Source organism: Triplophysa dalaica, chromosome 6 (genome assembly GCF_015846415.1).
Source record: "Triplophysa dalaica isolate WHDGS20190420 chromosome 6, ASM1584641v1, whole genome shotgun sequence".
Taxonomy (NCBI): Eukaryota; Metazoa; Chordata; class Actinopteri; order Cypriniformes; family Nemacheilidae; genus Triplophysa; species Triplophysa dalaica.
This window is the reverse complement of record NC_079547.1, coordinates 7,458,653-7,471,815: the sequence shown is the minus strand read 5'-3', so window position 1 is coordinate 7,471,815 and position 13,163 is coordinate 7,458,653. Positions and strand designations below refer to the sequence as shown.

General features: G+C 37.2%; 1 protein-coding gene across 1 annotated transcript; it reads left to right on the top strand.

Annotated features, from left to right (window-relative positions):
* Positions 1-878: 878 nt before the first annotated feature.
* Positions 879-13,155, top strand: nomo (nodal modulator). Its single transcript, XM_056751082.1, has 31 exons — positions 879-1,046; positions 1,558-1,647; positions 1,910-1,955; positions 2,097-2,197; positions 2,281-2,387; positions 2,472-2,544; positions 3,583-3,735; positions 3,846-3,983; positions 4,604-4,693; positions 4,830-4,935; positions 5,073-5,223; positions 5,324-5,498; positions 5,585-5,726; positions 5,818-5,949; positions 6,369-6,505; positions 6,631-6,718; positions 7,011-7,074; positions 7,267-7,362; positions 7,481-7,681; positions 7,929-8,011; positions 8,836-8,995; positions 9,470-9,596; positions 9,718-9,831; positions 10,044-10,171; positions 10,749-10,890; positions 10,974-11,057; positions 11,132-11,242; positions 11,330-11,431; positions 11,862-11,981; positions 12,110-12,202; positions 12,300-13,155. Exons 1-31 carry the CDS (start codon positions 909-911, stop codon positions 12,429-12,431), a joined length of 3,624 nt encoding a protein of 1,207 aa, XP_056607060.1. The 5' UTR covers positions 879-908; the 3' UTR covers positions 12,432-13,155.
* The last annotated feature ends 8 nt before the right edge of the window (positions 13,156-13,163 follow it).

Sequence of the window (13,163 nt, the reverse complement as noted above, 5' to 3'; positions counted from 1 at the left end):
TATCTTGCCCCGAGGACTTGTCTTTTTCTAATGAAATAAAATAAAGATAATTTAATACAAAATGTTTAGTGATGTTTTAAAATATGAAGAAACATTACATAAACACGAAAACATATATGCAAACCCAACCACATAAAGTGTTGAGTAAATAACTATGTGACCATAAATTATAACATGAACTTCCCAATGATAAAAGCATATCGACACGATTTGTGTTTTTCATCTACCAGTAATGGCATGGCTATGCCTATGGCTTATGCTCACTGTGATGTTTTCTTAATTTTGTCATCAGGTATTGAAATATCGTTCATTATAATTAAACACGAATGAAGCAAAAACCTTTTAAACAAAAAAAAAACAGGGGCATTCTCCAAACGGCTTTTATGCGCCCTTGAAGGGCCCTTGGCGATCAGGACGCCATTTGTAGGGGCGTTCCAAACGAAATTGAACACGAAAGTGAGTTCCGTTTGGGATCACGTGATCTTGGACTACGAGTTCTCGCGACGCATTTTGAAGCAAGTATGGTGCGGGAGTTTAACGTTACCTAAATGTTAGTACAATAATTTAGTTTGTTTATGTTTTACACTATTTTTGTCGGTGATAAATATGATTTAAGATGGTTAAAGTATAGTAAAACATAATTTTGTTTATTGGAAAGTATGTTTAATGTTTAAAAATTGCTACTTTTTTATAGGTTTCCTTTATAATTACCAAGTGGAGTAAAAAAAGAGTGAGTTCCTCTCCTGTAACAGCCAATGGAAACAATAAATATAGACACCAGGCGGACTGACCAATAGGATTGCGCTAAAACAACTTTTCATTAAAGTGATTGGCTGACCTCGTCTCAGTCATGCGCACTCACTGTATGTCAGTTTACACTACTACTACCCTTACCCTAGTGCTGCACGATGGGAGGAATTGGGCAGCTAGCGATTTTGATTCTTTCTTTCTGGCATGTAATAGCTGTAAATTGTGCCGATGATATTTTGGTTGGATGTGGGGGTTTCGTGAAGTCAGATGTGGAAATTAATTACTCACTTATTGAGGTAAGAACATGAAATCGCTGGTTAAAAACGACTAACGTTAGCTAGCTTAACGTTACTAGATCACGCCTGAGCAGCACAGTTTCACTGATATATATATATCATCTGCTGTCATTAACACGTTTGTTTATGGTTTGTAGATCGCATAATCTGTTGATTCGTCTGTCTTGAATGTAACGTTAGCCGGTGGCATGACAGCTAACGCTAAACTGTCAAGCAGTGTCAGCATAACCCAACATTTATATAGTTACCACGGATCTGTCTCGACTAATTATCTTCGCCCCATTCCGAGCAGTCACTTAAATACATGTACACATATCGTTCAGTAAGACCATAAATCCAATTAGTTCATAATACTAGGAAGAGCTTCTTTTAATGTATTAGGCCGATTAACTACTACACATTCTATGACGATTCCCTCATAGTTGTAGTAGAAACCAAAGAGAATAAAAAAATAAAGTTACATTTGTATGTACGTGGTATGGTGGCGCAAACATTTTTCTCTGTATTACAGATAAAGTTGTACACTAAGCAGGGCTCTTTGAAATACCAGACTGACTGTGCACCTTTCAATGGTTACTTCATGATCCCACTCTACGACAAGGTACTGTAAAGTCTGTCTAGTGTCTTGTAGAGCAGGTGTTTTCAAACTTTTCCATGCTCCATGTTTGTTATTCTCGAGCAGAATTTTACAACTTTTGTTGTTTCTGATTTTCTGATGGATGCAATGGCCACAGTTAACAGTGACCAAAAAACTTTTACAAGATATTTAAGGGAATTTTTAAAAATTGTATCACTCATTAATATTTAGCCCACTTTTTCAATATATCTGTGTGTTTTTTAATGGGGACTGCTTTTTTTTACAGGGTGATTTTGTTCTTAAAATAGAACCGCCTTCAGGATGGAGCTTTGGTAAGAAGTGATTTAATAGTGTTGGTCTTGTCTTGAATTTATCGTGGGGAAAAAATAACGTGTAAATGTACTCTTCATGTTTGGTGTTTGATAGAGTGACCTTGCTTTTCACCTTTCTTGTTATTTGTTTTTCATACAAAGAACCAACATCGGTTGACCTACATGTTGATGGAATTAATGACATTTGCACTAAAGAACAAGACATCAATTTCCTGTTTACTGGCTTTTCGGTGTTGGGAACTGTAAGTTCAAATGCACAATTTTATACATTTGAGATTGTATGTCTGCACATGGTATAAACTGTTCTTTTTGTCTTTTAATTCAGGTTTTGAGTAAGGGACATTTATTGGGTCCTGCAGGGGTTGAAGTTAGCTTAAGAAAAGCTGGAGAAAATGATGTACTTCAGACAGTCCTCACACAGGCGTCAGGCCAGTGAGTAGATATTAACTTATTATTTCATAAGGTGTTACCATGTTAGCATTTTAGGTTGTAATTTAGCGGTCTTGGTTTTTTCAGGTATACTTTCCTCAAAGTGCTTCCAGGAAGTTATGACATTACAGCTTCTCATGCTACATGGACCCTGGAACAGGTTTGTTGACAAAACAGTTCTCAAAGAAATGGATAAACACACCACATAAGATTGGTTAACAATACTTTTTATTTTTTGTGTTCATCTAACTATAATGTGTAGAGCACATTATTATTTGCCGTTTTTTTCGAAAATCATCAAAAAAATTATCATAATTAGAGTATATATTAGACTCCTGAGATAGGCGCAGGCTCCCCGTGACCTGAGGTAGTTCGGATAAGCGGTAGAAAATGGAATGGAATGGAGTATATATTAACAAAAAATGTTTAGTTGTAGACGATTAAATCGCTAGTTCACCCATCAATGCAAATTCTGTCATGAATTTCTCACTGTCTAGTTGTTCCAAACCTGGTTGGTTGAACACCGAGAAATATTTTTGGACGAATACTACAGTTCTTGGACCTCATTGACTACCATAGTAGGAAAAATACAATGGTAGTCAAAGGTGCCCCAGAACTGTTTGTTGACCTGCATTTTTTCAAAATATCATATTTTGTGTTCAACAGAACAAAGAAATGTATACAGATTTAGTACAACTTGACAGAATTTTTGTTTTTGTGTCAACTATCCCTTTAAATTGTTCATAAAAACAAAGAAAAGAAAAAAAACTATATTGGACAGAGCAAACTAAAAAAACTTTACTCCATTGAAATATTTTTCATTCGTTTTTTATCAAGGCCAAAAAGTATAAAACTGTTATGTAATACAAATAATGGCAACTTGTGACATTTTTTACATTAGCAAACAAAATAATTTACTAAAACTTTCGAAATGGATTTATTTAGTCACAATGCAATTTCTGTTATTTTTTCTGTGTTTTTAATAGTTTGTTATTATTCTACAATGTTAAAAAATTAATTTATAGTTGAGAAATTTTGTTTTGCTTTTGCTTATTTTTAGAGCTCTTTGCACAATTTCTTAAGCTTAGGAGTGTGACACAACCTACCCCTGTGGCCAATGCTCTGCACTTGGCATAAATTTAGAGTTTTGAGATTTTGTGAACTTGATGGATGACTCTTGATGTTTGTGTCCACACAGGGCTCCACCACTGTAGTTTTGTCGAATGAAAATGCCCCTGCTTCAGCCCCTCTGATTGTGAAAGGCTATGATGTCTCTGGCGAGGTTCAGAGCGATGGTGAACCCATGAGAGGAGTCAATTTCCTCCTCTACTCTCCGAGTGTAACACAGGAGGTAACAAATTCACAATTTCTCTTTTAGGTATTTGAGTGGATGAAATTTTATAACATCATTGTTTCTTTGAAAACAATATCATTGAAGTAATTAAAATGATTTGTATTTAGGATATTAATGGCTGCAGTGTGGCTCCTGTAGATGGGGCTTTAGCTGGCAACCCCTCCCTTATGTATTTGTGCAGTGCCCAGTCGGGTGAGGACGGCACTTTCTCCTTTCCCTGCCTTCCAAGTGGTGAATACACTGTGGTAAGTTTTTACATTCATGCATTTGGTTGACCTCTTTGTAAGTTGCTTACAGTGCAAGGTATACATTTTATCAGTATATAGGTTCACTCGCTATTGAAATGACCTCTGCACTGTTAAAGGTATAGTTCACCCAAAATTTAAAATTCTGTCATGAATTACTGTCATAAGTTGTTCTTAACCTGTATAAATTACTTTTTTCTGTTAAACACCAAGAAATATTTTTGGAAGAATGTTAACAATTGAGATTTCTGGGGGCATCATTGACTACCATTAAAGTGGTCATCAAGGGTGCCCCAGAACTGTTCCTAAATTCTCCCAAATATTGAATTTTGTGTTCAACACAAAAGTTTTCCTTCTATGGTAGTTTCCAAAGATCTTTATTTGTGTTCATCCAAACAAAGAAATTTATACAGTTTTGGAACAATTTGAGGGAGAGTAAATAGTGACAGTTTTTTTATTTTTGGGTGAACTTTCCCCTTTACACAATGTTTTACCATTTAAGAGAGTGTCACCTACATTTTTTTACTTTTTTGCTATATTTAAATTGTATATACTATCTACTGTAAATATACATATTTATGTTTTAGTTTTATAGTCTGGCTCATGATCTTGAATTACAGGTCCCGTATTACAGAGGCGAGAGGATCACTTTTGATGTCGCCCCTTCACGCATGGACTTCAAAGTACAGCATAACAGTTTGATATTGGAGGTGAGTGTTCAAACTGTTTCCTGTTAAATGCAGTTCAGATTATGTAAAATTAGAATTTCATGTTATATACAAATAAGAAGATTAGAGTCGATCTTGACAGATAGAATGCTGGTTCAATACTCAATACTTCTTTCAGCCTGTGTTCCGCGTCATGGGATTTTCAGTGATGGGCAGAGTTCTGAATAGCCCCAATGGAGAAGGTGTTGCCGATGCTGTTGTTATGCTTAACAACCAAATTAAAGGTAACCGGGATGATACATTTAAATGTCATAAAATACTATAATCAGTCGTGGTAATTCAAAGGTGTTCATATGTATTCATGAGTAAAACTTATACTACAAAATTGTCTTTTTTCTCTCCCTTATGGTGTTTTTCACAGCTGAAACTAAAGAAGATGGTTCATTCCGACTTGAAAATATGACTACAGGCACTTACACCATCAACACACAGAAGAAACTGATGTTCTTTGAGCCAATAACTGTGAAGATTGCTCCCAGCACCCCTCAGCTGCCAGACATCATCACTGCAGGGTAAGGATATGTGAATCATCTATAAAACTGTGGTCGAAGTAAACAGAAGCCACCTTTAAGTGAACTGTTAAATCACTTTACATTGGTTTGTCGTTCTCAGGTTTAGTGTGTGCGGTCAGATCTTAGTCAGCCGTCTTCCTGAGGGTGTTAAACAGCTTGGCCGCTACAAAGTTATGCTCTCGGCCCAGAGTCAAGATCAGGTTTTACGCACTATCGAAAGCGACAGTCAGGGAGCGTTCTGCTTTCAAGTAAAACCAGATGACTACAGCGTTCAGGTAGTGCTTTTTCTTTTTTTAAAGTCACATGACTTTAAAGCTACTGTAGTCACATTTTATTGACTGTGTTGTGTACTTCGCTACAGGTGTCACTGCCTGAAGCCGAAGTGAAGGCTGGACTTGCTCTGCAGCCATACTCTCTCCACGTCTCCCTGGTGGACCATCCTATCACCGACCTTCTATTTACCCAGTTCATAGCATCTGTCTCTGGATCTGTGTCATGTCTCGGTGAGCTTTTTTTGCAGCACTTGCTGTGAAATAGCTTTGTTGGAATGCAGTGCGTTCTCTTTTTGACAGAATGAACGAATTATCTTTTCAGTGGCATGTGCAGATCTGACCGTCACCCTTCAGCCCTTGAGTAGACAGGGAGAAAGGCAGAACCTTCAGCTTTCTGGCAGCAGTGAAACCCTCAGCTTCACTTTTAATAATGTGTTACCCGGCAAGTACAAAGGTGAGGGAGAAGAGCTCTGTTTTTGACAGATTCTTGCATCAGATTATGGCAAAATTCGCTTTAATTTATGGCAAAATTGTGTTCATAATGGATCAATTTAAATGGTATTAATACTACTCTTTAATAGTGGTCAACCGCTAAGGGCTTTTTAATGGCTGATACTGATATTAAAAAAAGCACTGTTTGCCTGATGGTAGGTCTATATAACAGAAATGCAATTATAGTAAATGAGAGACAATGAGAGAAAATTGGCAAACCTAAATAAACAATTGTGGTGTATTGCGTGGCTAGTTAGTACCATAGCATAGCTAAGAAAAAATGATCAGCTGATTGTTAAAAAAATTATTGACCGATTCCCATATAAAGTTGTTGATTTTGAAGAAGGATGTTTTATTTATTTTGTCTGTTTATTATGACAGTGGCAATCACCCAGGAGGAATGGTGCTGGAAGCACAAGTCAGTAGAGATTGACATACAGGACTCAGATGTTCAGGGAGTGGAGTTCAGACAGACTGGATACTTGCTCCGCTGCACGCTGTCCCATGCCATCACTTTGGTGAGGCCTAAAAACACACTTACATTTAGCCAATATCAAGTCAACAATGACCGAACTTATAGTCGCATGAAATCAGCCATTACTGGTCTGAAATGAATGCGGTTAATGATTTTCAATACTTATAGGAGTTTTTCCAAGATGGAAGTACACCAGAGAATGTTGGCATTTACAACCTCTCTAAAGGTGTCAATCGCTTCTGTCTGTCCAAACCAGGTGAGACTTGACTTCAGTTTTGTAGGTTAGCTTAAAGAAATATTTCACCCGTGGTATTGTAGATGTTTATAAATGTAGATGTTTATTTTTTATAAAATTTTAATGTCCATATACGAACATTACCTGTTGAAGCTTCAAAAAGCAAAAGTTATCCAATAGACTTCGATGGGTGCAGCTTAAGAAATTAGTTATAAACATCACTGAATCTTGAGGGAACTTTCATTTCTTTGAGACGTTTCTTCTTTAAACTTCTGAAGGCTAAAAGATGTAACATGTTTCTTTTTATTCGTAGGTGTTTACAAAGTGACTCCACGTTCCTGTCACCAGTTTGAGCAGGACTACTATACCTACAACACGTACGTGTCCAGAAGTGTCAAACGTTTTCTTACAATACAGATACGAAGTTGCTCATTGAACTAGTTTTGCAGTGTATTCTGAAATCTAAATATGTTGTTGTGTAACATTGTATTAAGTAGCCATAACTTAATCAGTTGTACATGTTTGTATAAATTTGTATGGAATGTGATTTTTTTCCCACCTGTTTTTAGGTCTGCCCCGAGTATTTTAACCCTTACTGCTGTCAGACACCACATGACTGGAGTCATCATAACTGATAAGATGCTGGATGTCACAGTCACTATTAAGTGAGTGAAGTTGTTTTAAACGCTGTGACACACCAAACCAACATTAAGGGCGTTGTCTGGATAAGAAAACGTTGCACTTTGTTATAACTTTATCTGTGTCCTTATTTTGTTTTGGCAGATCTTCCATTGAAAGTGAGCCAGCTTTGGTTCTGGGACCCCTTCTCTCAGTTGAGGAGCAGAGACGAGAGCAGCAACTTCTGGAAATAGCTGCCCGTATGAAGGAGAAGCAAGAAAGAGGAGAAGAGCAGAGCCCACCTGTGCAAGAGAAACCAGAGGAACTTCAAAAGCCGTTTCATTATGAGTTCTCCTACTGGGCACGGTAAGATGTTTGGAGAAAGTCTGCCAGCCTGTCTTTTTTTTCCTGTTTTAGAAAAAAAAACTAGTGATACTGCAGAATTCTGTGTAGGGCTGCATATTAGTTTAGATTTTAAACAAAATTTGCAGGAAATTATATAGCGAACAAATATTAAGAGTAAATGCAAAATGCAGCATACCACATTGTCGTCTCTTACTAGTCATTCCTTGCGTGATTCTAATTTTGTATCTGTGTTTTTTGCTGGTTTCAGGGCTGGGGAGAAGATCACCGTTACACCCTCATCCAAGGAGTTTCTGTTTTACCCTCCTGAAGTAGAAGCAACAATCACTGGAGGTTTGTTTCTAAAATAACTTTCCAAACCCTTGTTTATTACCATTTTTGTTGTCATTTTATTAGCTTTTCCGATACTAATGTATGCAGTCAACTGCCCGTGACCTCATCTTTGTAAGAGTCTGTAGATTAGATTTCCCTAGACATTTCCACTGTTGAGTTGTAGAAGGGATCTTAAGGTCATGAGCTTTTAAGGTGACCTGAATAAAGACTGGATCAAATTGTCTGTTTCCTGTAGTGAGATGACGGATGAGTCGACTGAAAAAGAACTTGGGTTGCGATTGTGACTGTGGTTCTCTATGGGAAATGATTGAGACGTCTCACGAGAGGTCTCATAGGTCACAAATGAATGAGCATCTTGTCCAGGGCAGTAGACGTGTGTGAGGAGCTTCCCTAGAGGAACTCTAGACCTAAGTAACATTGGCTCAAAGTCATGTTCAGACTTCAGAGAAACGCTTTGATGGATGTCTGTTCTCTCTGTGTGTGTGTGTTGAAAAAATATTATGTTAGCACACAGTCCTAGCTTTAAAATAGGAGATAAATCAGACTGATCCAAACAACATAATACTCAGATCAATCAGCCAATCAGCAACAAGCATTTCTGTTTTCAGGGCGCAACAAAAAAGACAAGGTTTTTTTTGTGCTGTAGTAGTGTGTTTTTAGGATATTGATTTCAAATATCAACAGTGTTTCTGTTGCACCATTAATTCCGATATATTACGTTCAAAATCGTAAAATATTCCAGAAAAAACTTTTTTTCTTGTAAATTAATGTGAAAGAGGTCTAAGGTTACTTTTTAAATGTGTGCGTTGATTTTTTTGTCGCAGAAAACTGTCCAGGTCAGATGGTGGAGATTGCAGGCCGGGCAGGGCTTTTCCTAAACGGACAGGTGTCACCTTCACTGGAGGGGGTAGAAATCTCCATTAAGGAAAGTGGAGCCACAACAACTCTCATTACGGTTCTTACGGATGAGAGCGGAAGCTACAGGTGTTTTCATTTTTCACAAAAGTTTTAAAATAATATGTTTTCTCTTTATTTTATCAAACAGACAGGAGGCAGAAAAATTATTTACTCTATAGAATGGTGTTTCGAAGGGATATTTTACCCAAAAATGAGAATTCTGTCATTATTCGCTCAAAACTATATACATGTATTTTGTTCTAATGAATGCAGAGAAAGATATTTGGAAGAATGCTTATATCAAGACAGATGTTGCCCCCCATTGACTACCATAGTAGGAAAAAATACAATGGTAGTCAAAAGTGCCCCAGAACTGTTGCTGTCTTTTGTGTTCAACAATTTTTCCTATTATGGGAGTCAATGGGGCGCAAGATCTGTTTGGTTATAAGCATCTTTCTCTAACAATGAAAATGCCTAAAAGTGCTGTTTGTCATTTTGAAATGCCATCTAGAGTTTTATACTAATGTAACTGAAAGTCTGTATTTTTTTTTTTTAAACTAGTGTTGGACCCTTACATAGTGACTCTCAGTATGACATCAGTGCCAGTAAAGAAGGCTTTGTCCTGACCCCTATGGAGGGAAAGACAGGAGACTTCAAGGCATTTGCCTTGGCAGGTGTTACTTTTGAGGTAAGTAAAAAATTGTTGCATTATAATATTTAGTGAATAACACAAAATGCAGCATTTCATCAAGCAGTAATATTTGTATTTCTGGGAATTGAAGTGTTGTTTTTTTTATCTTGTCTTTCAGATAAAGGCAGAGGACAGTGTCCCACTCTCTGGGGTTCTGCTCTCTCTGAGTGGGGCCAACTTCCGCTCAAACCTGCTTACTCAGGACACCGGCCTCCTCACCTTCAACAACCTGGTAATCCTCCTGCCCCTGCATTGTCTTGTTTTATTGACATCCGTTTCTGTTTCTCTTAAACTTTCAAAACATATTTTCAATTTTACTCGTACAGATATACAGGTGTACAGAGAACATGTTATTTAGAAAAGGTGTAATCCTAAACATTTCACACACAAAAGCATGTATTGTTAATGTGAAATAGTATTAATCTTAATCCCACCTCATCTCAGAGTCCTGGACAGTATTATTTCAAGCCTATGATGAAGGAGTTCCGCTTTGAGCCCTCAGCACAGATGATCACAGTAGAGGAAGGGCAGGTCCTTCATATTCCCATCACTGGCTTCAAGACAGCTTACAGGTTAATATATATACAGCATATACATTTGAACATTTTCTTTTAAAAGGATAGTTCACCCAAAATTTAACATTCTGTCCTTATTTACTCAAAACCTGTATACATTTTATTGTTCCACTGGGGCACCCTTGACTTCCATAGTAGAAAACAAAACCCCAGAAAGGTTTGGTTTCGTACATTATTTGAAAAAAAAAAATTGTGTTCAACAGAACAAAGAAATGTATACAGGTTTGAAACAGGAAATTATATACATAACTTTGAAAAAAAAAATTAAGGGTATTATTTGTTTTGGGTATTTTAATGATATAAAGTTATGACGTATTAATGTAGAGTCAAAATTAAAGAAGATTTTTAATGGTTAAAGTACATTTAATAGTTGCAAGGAAAGAACATGCCGCCTGCTTGGTTTCTCATTTTTGCGTTTTTGACTGAAATGGAAATGAAGTAATTATAAGAAATATATTAACCTACCCTGCTTAGATTATAATGTACATAGAGGGTCGTGTACAACCTGCATATTGCCTACAGAGAGCGCCAGCACTTGTTTGAATTCAATGTGGATATGATTGTTGTATTTTAGTTGCTATGGGACAGTGCAGTCACTAGGTGGCGATGCAGAACAGAGTGTCGCTGTTGAAGCAATGGGACAGAAAGAATGCAGCATGTACAGTGAGGACACAATAACCGATGAAGAGGGCCGCTTCAGACTCCGAGGCTTACTGGTGAAACTTCACTAGAGAAACTATTTACACAAGCAAAGAATCTTTAAACATTTATAAATGCTCTTCTTTTTATTTACTGTCAGCCTGGATGTAACTACAACATTCAACTGAGAGGAGAAGGAAATGATCATATAGAGAGAGCCCTGCCGCCACACAAAACCATTGAGGTGTGTACTGGATGTGCCTTTTACCCTATTCGTTTTCTTGCACAACTTAACGTTTCTATATATTTGCGTTTTAGGTGGGCAACAGTGATATCGAAGGCATAAACATCATCACTTTCAGACAGATCAATATGTTCGATCTGAGTGGCAATGTCATCACTTCCCCTGAACATCTTCCAACTCTTTGGGTAACCTTTTGGATACTCATTTAAAAGGTGGTTTCGTGTATTTGCCCATATCTTGTAGTCATTGCTGGTTTACCTCTTTCATTAAAGGTAAAGCTCTACAAGAGTGACAACCTCGACAATCCCTTCCAGACCGTGTCGCTCGGCCAGTCACTGTTCTTCCACTTTGCCCCCCTGCCACGTGATGATGAAGTACACCCATATTTAATCTCTCTTTATCTGTAAAATAACTTAAATTGATAGTTCACCCCAAAAATCTGCAATCATTTTCTCACCCTCTTGTCATATCAAACCTGTATGACTTTCGTTCTTCTGCAGAACATAAAAGAAGACATTTTGAGTTCAAACAAAGTTGGTAACTGGGGGCCAGTTAACCGCATTCTTCAAAATATCTTCTTTTGTGTTCTGCGGAAGAAAGTCATACAGGTTTGAAATGACAAGAGAGAGTAAACAATGACAGAATTTTTATTTTTGTGTGAACTATCACTCTGAATTTGATGGATGATTCATTTTTACTCATACGAATAACTTCAGATTCATCTGGCAATATGTCCTGCTGGTGTGTAACTGGTCTCCATTTTCATTTAATTCTTCGTTAATTTCTACTTTTTATTTTTTGTAGAGTTATGTGCTGATGCTGGACACATCGATCTCTCGCTCCCAGTATGATTTTAAGCTTCCACAGGTCTCCTTCACGACCTCTGGTTACAGCAAACACATCACACTGACTTTTAACCCAAAGGTTAGGAATAATGTTTAATTATTTTGTTAAATAATTGTGTTAATGGCTTCATTCATCATAATAATTTTACTCCATACATAAACTTAAAAACAGATCTGATTTAACAGTTAGGCTTTCGCTTTCCACAGAGAAAAATACCAGATCAAGATGTTGCCCAAGGATCGTACATTGCCCTTCCTCTGACGCTGCTGCTGTTACTTGCTGTGTATAATCATGAGCGGGTACCTTTTCATCTCATGTCAGAATACAAAAAAGGCACTTTTACCAACATCACAGCGGATAGTTTACTGTAGACAATGATGTTTCTGTCTTTTCCAGGTGATCCCTATTCTTCTGCAGCTGGTTAATCAGATCCAGGGTGTTCGAGGACTCTCACAAACAAGCGGGGATGGGATTGCTTTGGACGAAGCCAAACGCCAATCAAAGAAGCCAAAGATGAGACGCACATGAAACCCAAGTGTGAATGCCAACCCAACCACGGCATTCAGATCTCACAAACCTCTGGTTTCCGCCAACACAGATCATCATGCCTGCCTGACTTGAGTGCTATCATAAAAAACGTTCATGGGATCGCCGAAGTTTTATGGACATCTTGAGAGTTATCAAATTTTGTTTTGAAACTCAGACTTCACGGTTCTATTTCTATGGTTTTACTTTCCATAGAGTCACAGTCGCAAATATTGGTATCCCTGTTATTTACTGTCCCTAGCATATGTGAATGTGGCTCAGAGATGCTGTGTGTGTTTGTGTATATTTATGTTTGTGAGAGGTGCTTGGGGAGGAGGAGGCTCATGAGACTACAAATGTTGATATACAGAGAGTTCAAAACCCAGATAATTGATGATGATTCCAATAGTTTCCTGGTTGAATAGGTTATTTATTAACAGTTTGTCTAGAAGGTTTTTTTTGCCATTACTACATTTTTTAATATTCCACTAAAGTTTATCAGTCTAGTTTTATCCCAATTACATTACTTGAATTTGTAGAATCAATTTGTAATTTCCCAACATTGAGATGTTAAATGCAAGGCATATGATTTTGTTTTTTTTGATCATTTCCCAGTTGACTTTCTTATTGTTTAATAGGTTCAGTACTTTGTCATTCCTTGGCATTAAAAAAAACGATTTGATAACGCGTTGTTAACAGAATTAATAATAAAACAGTAAATAAAGTGTTTTGGGA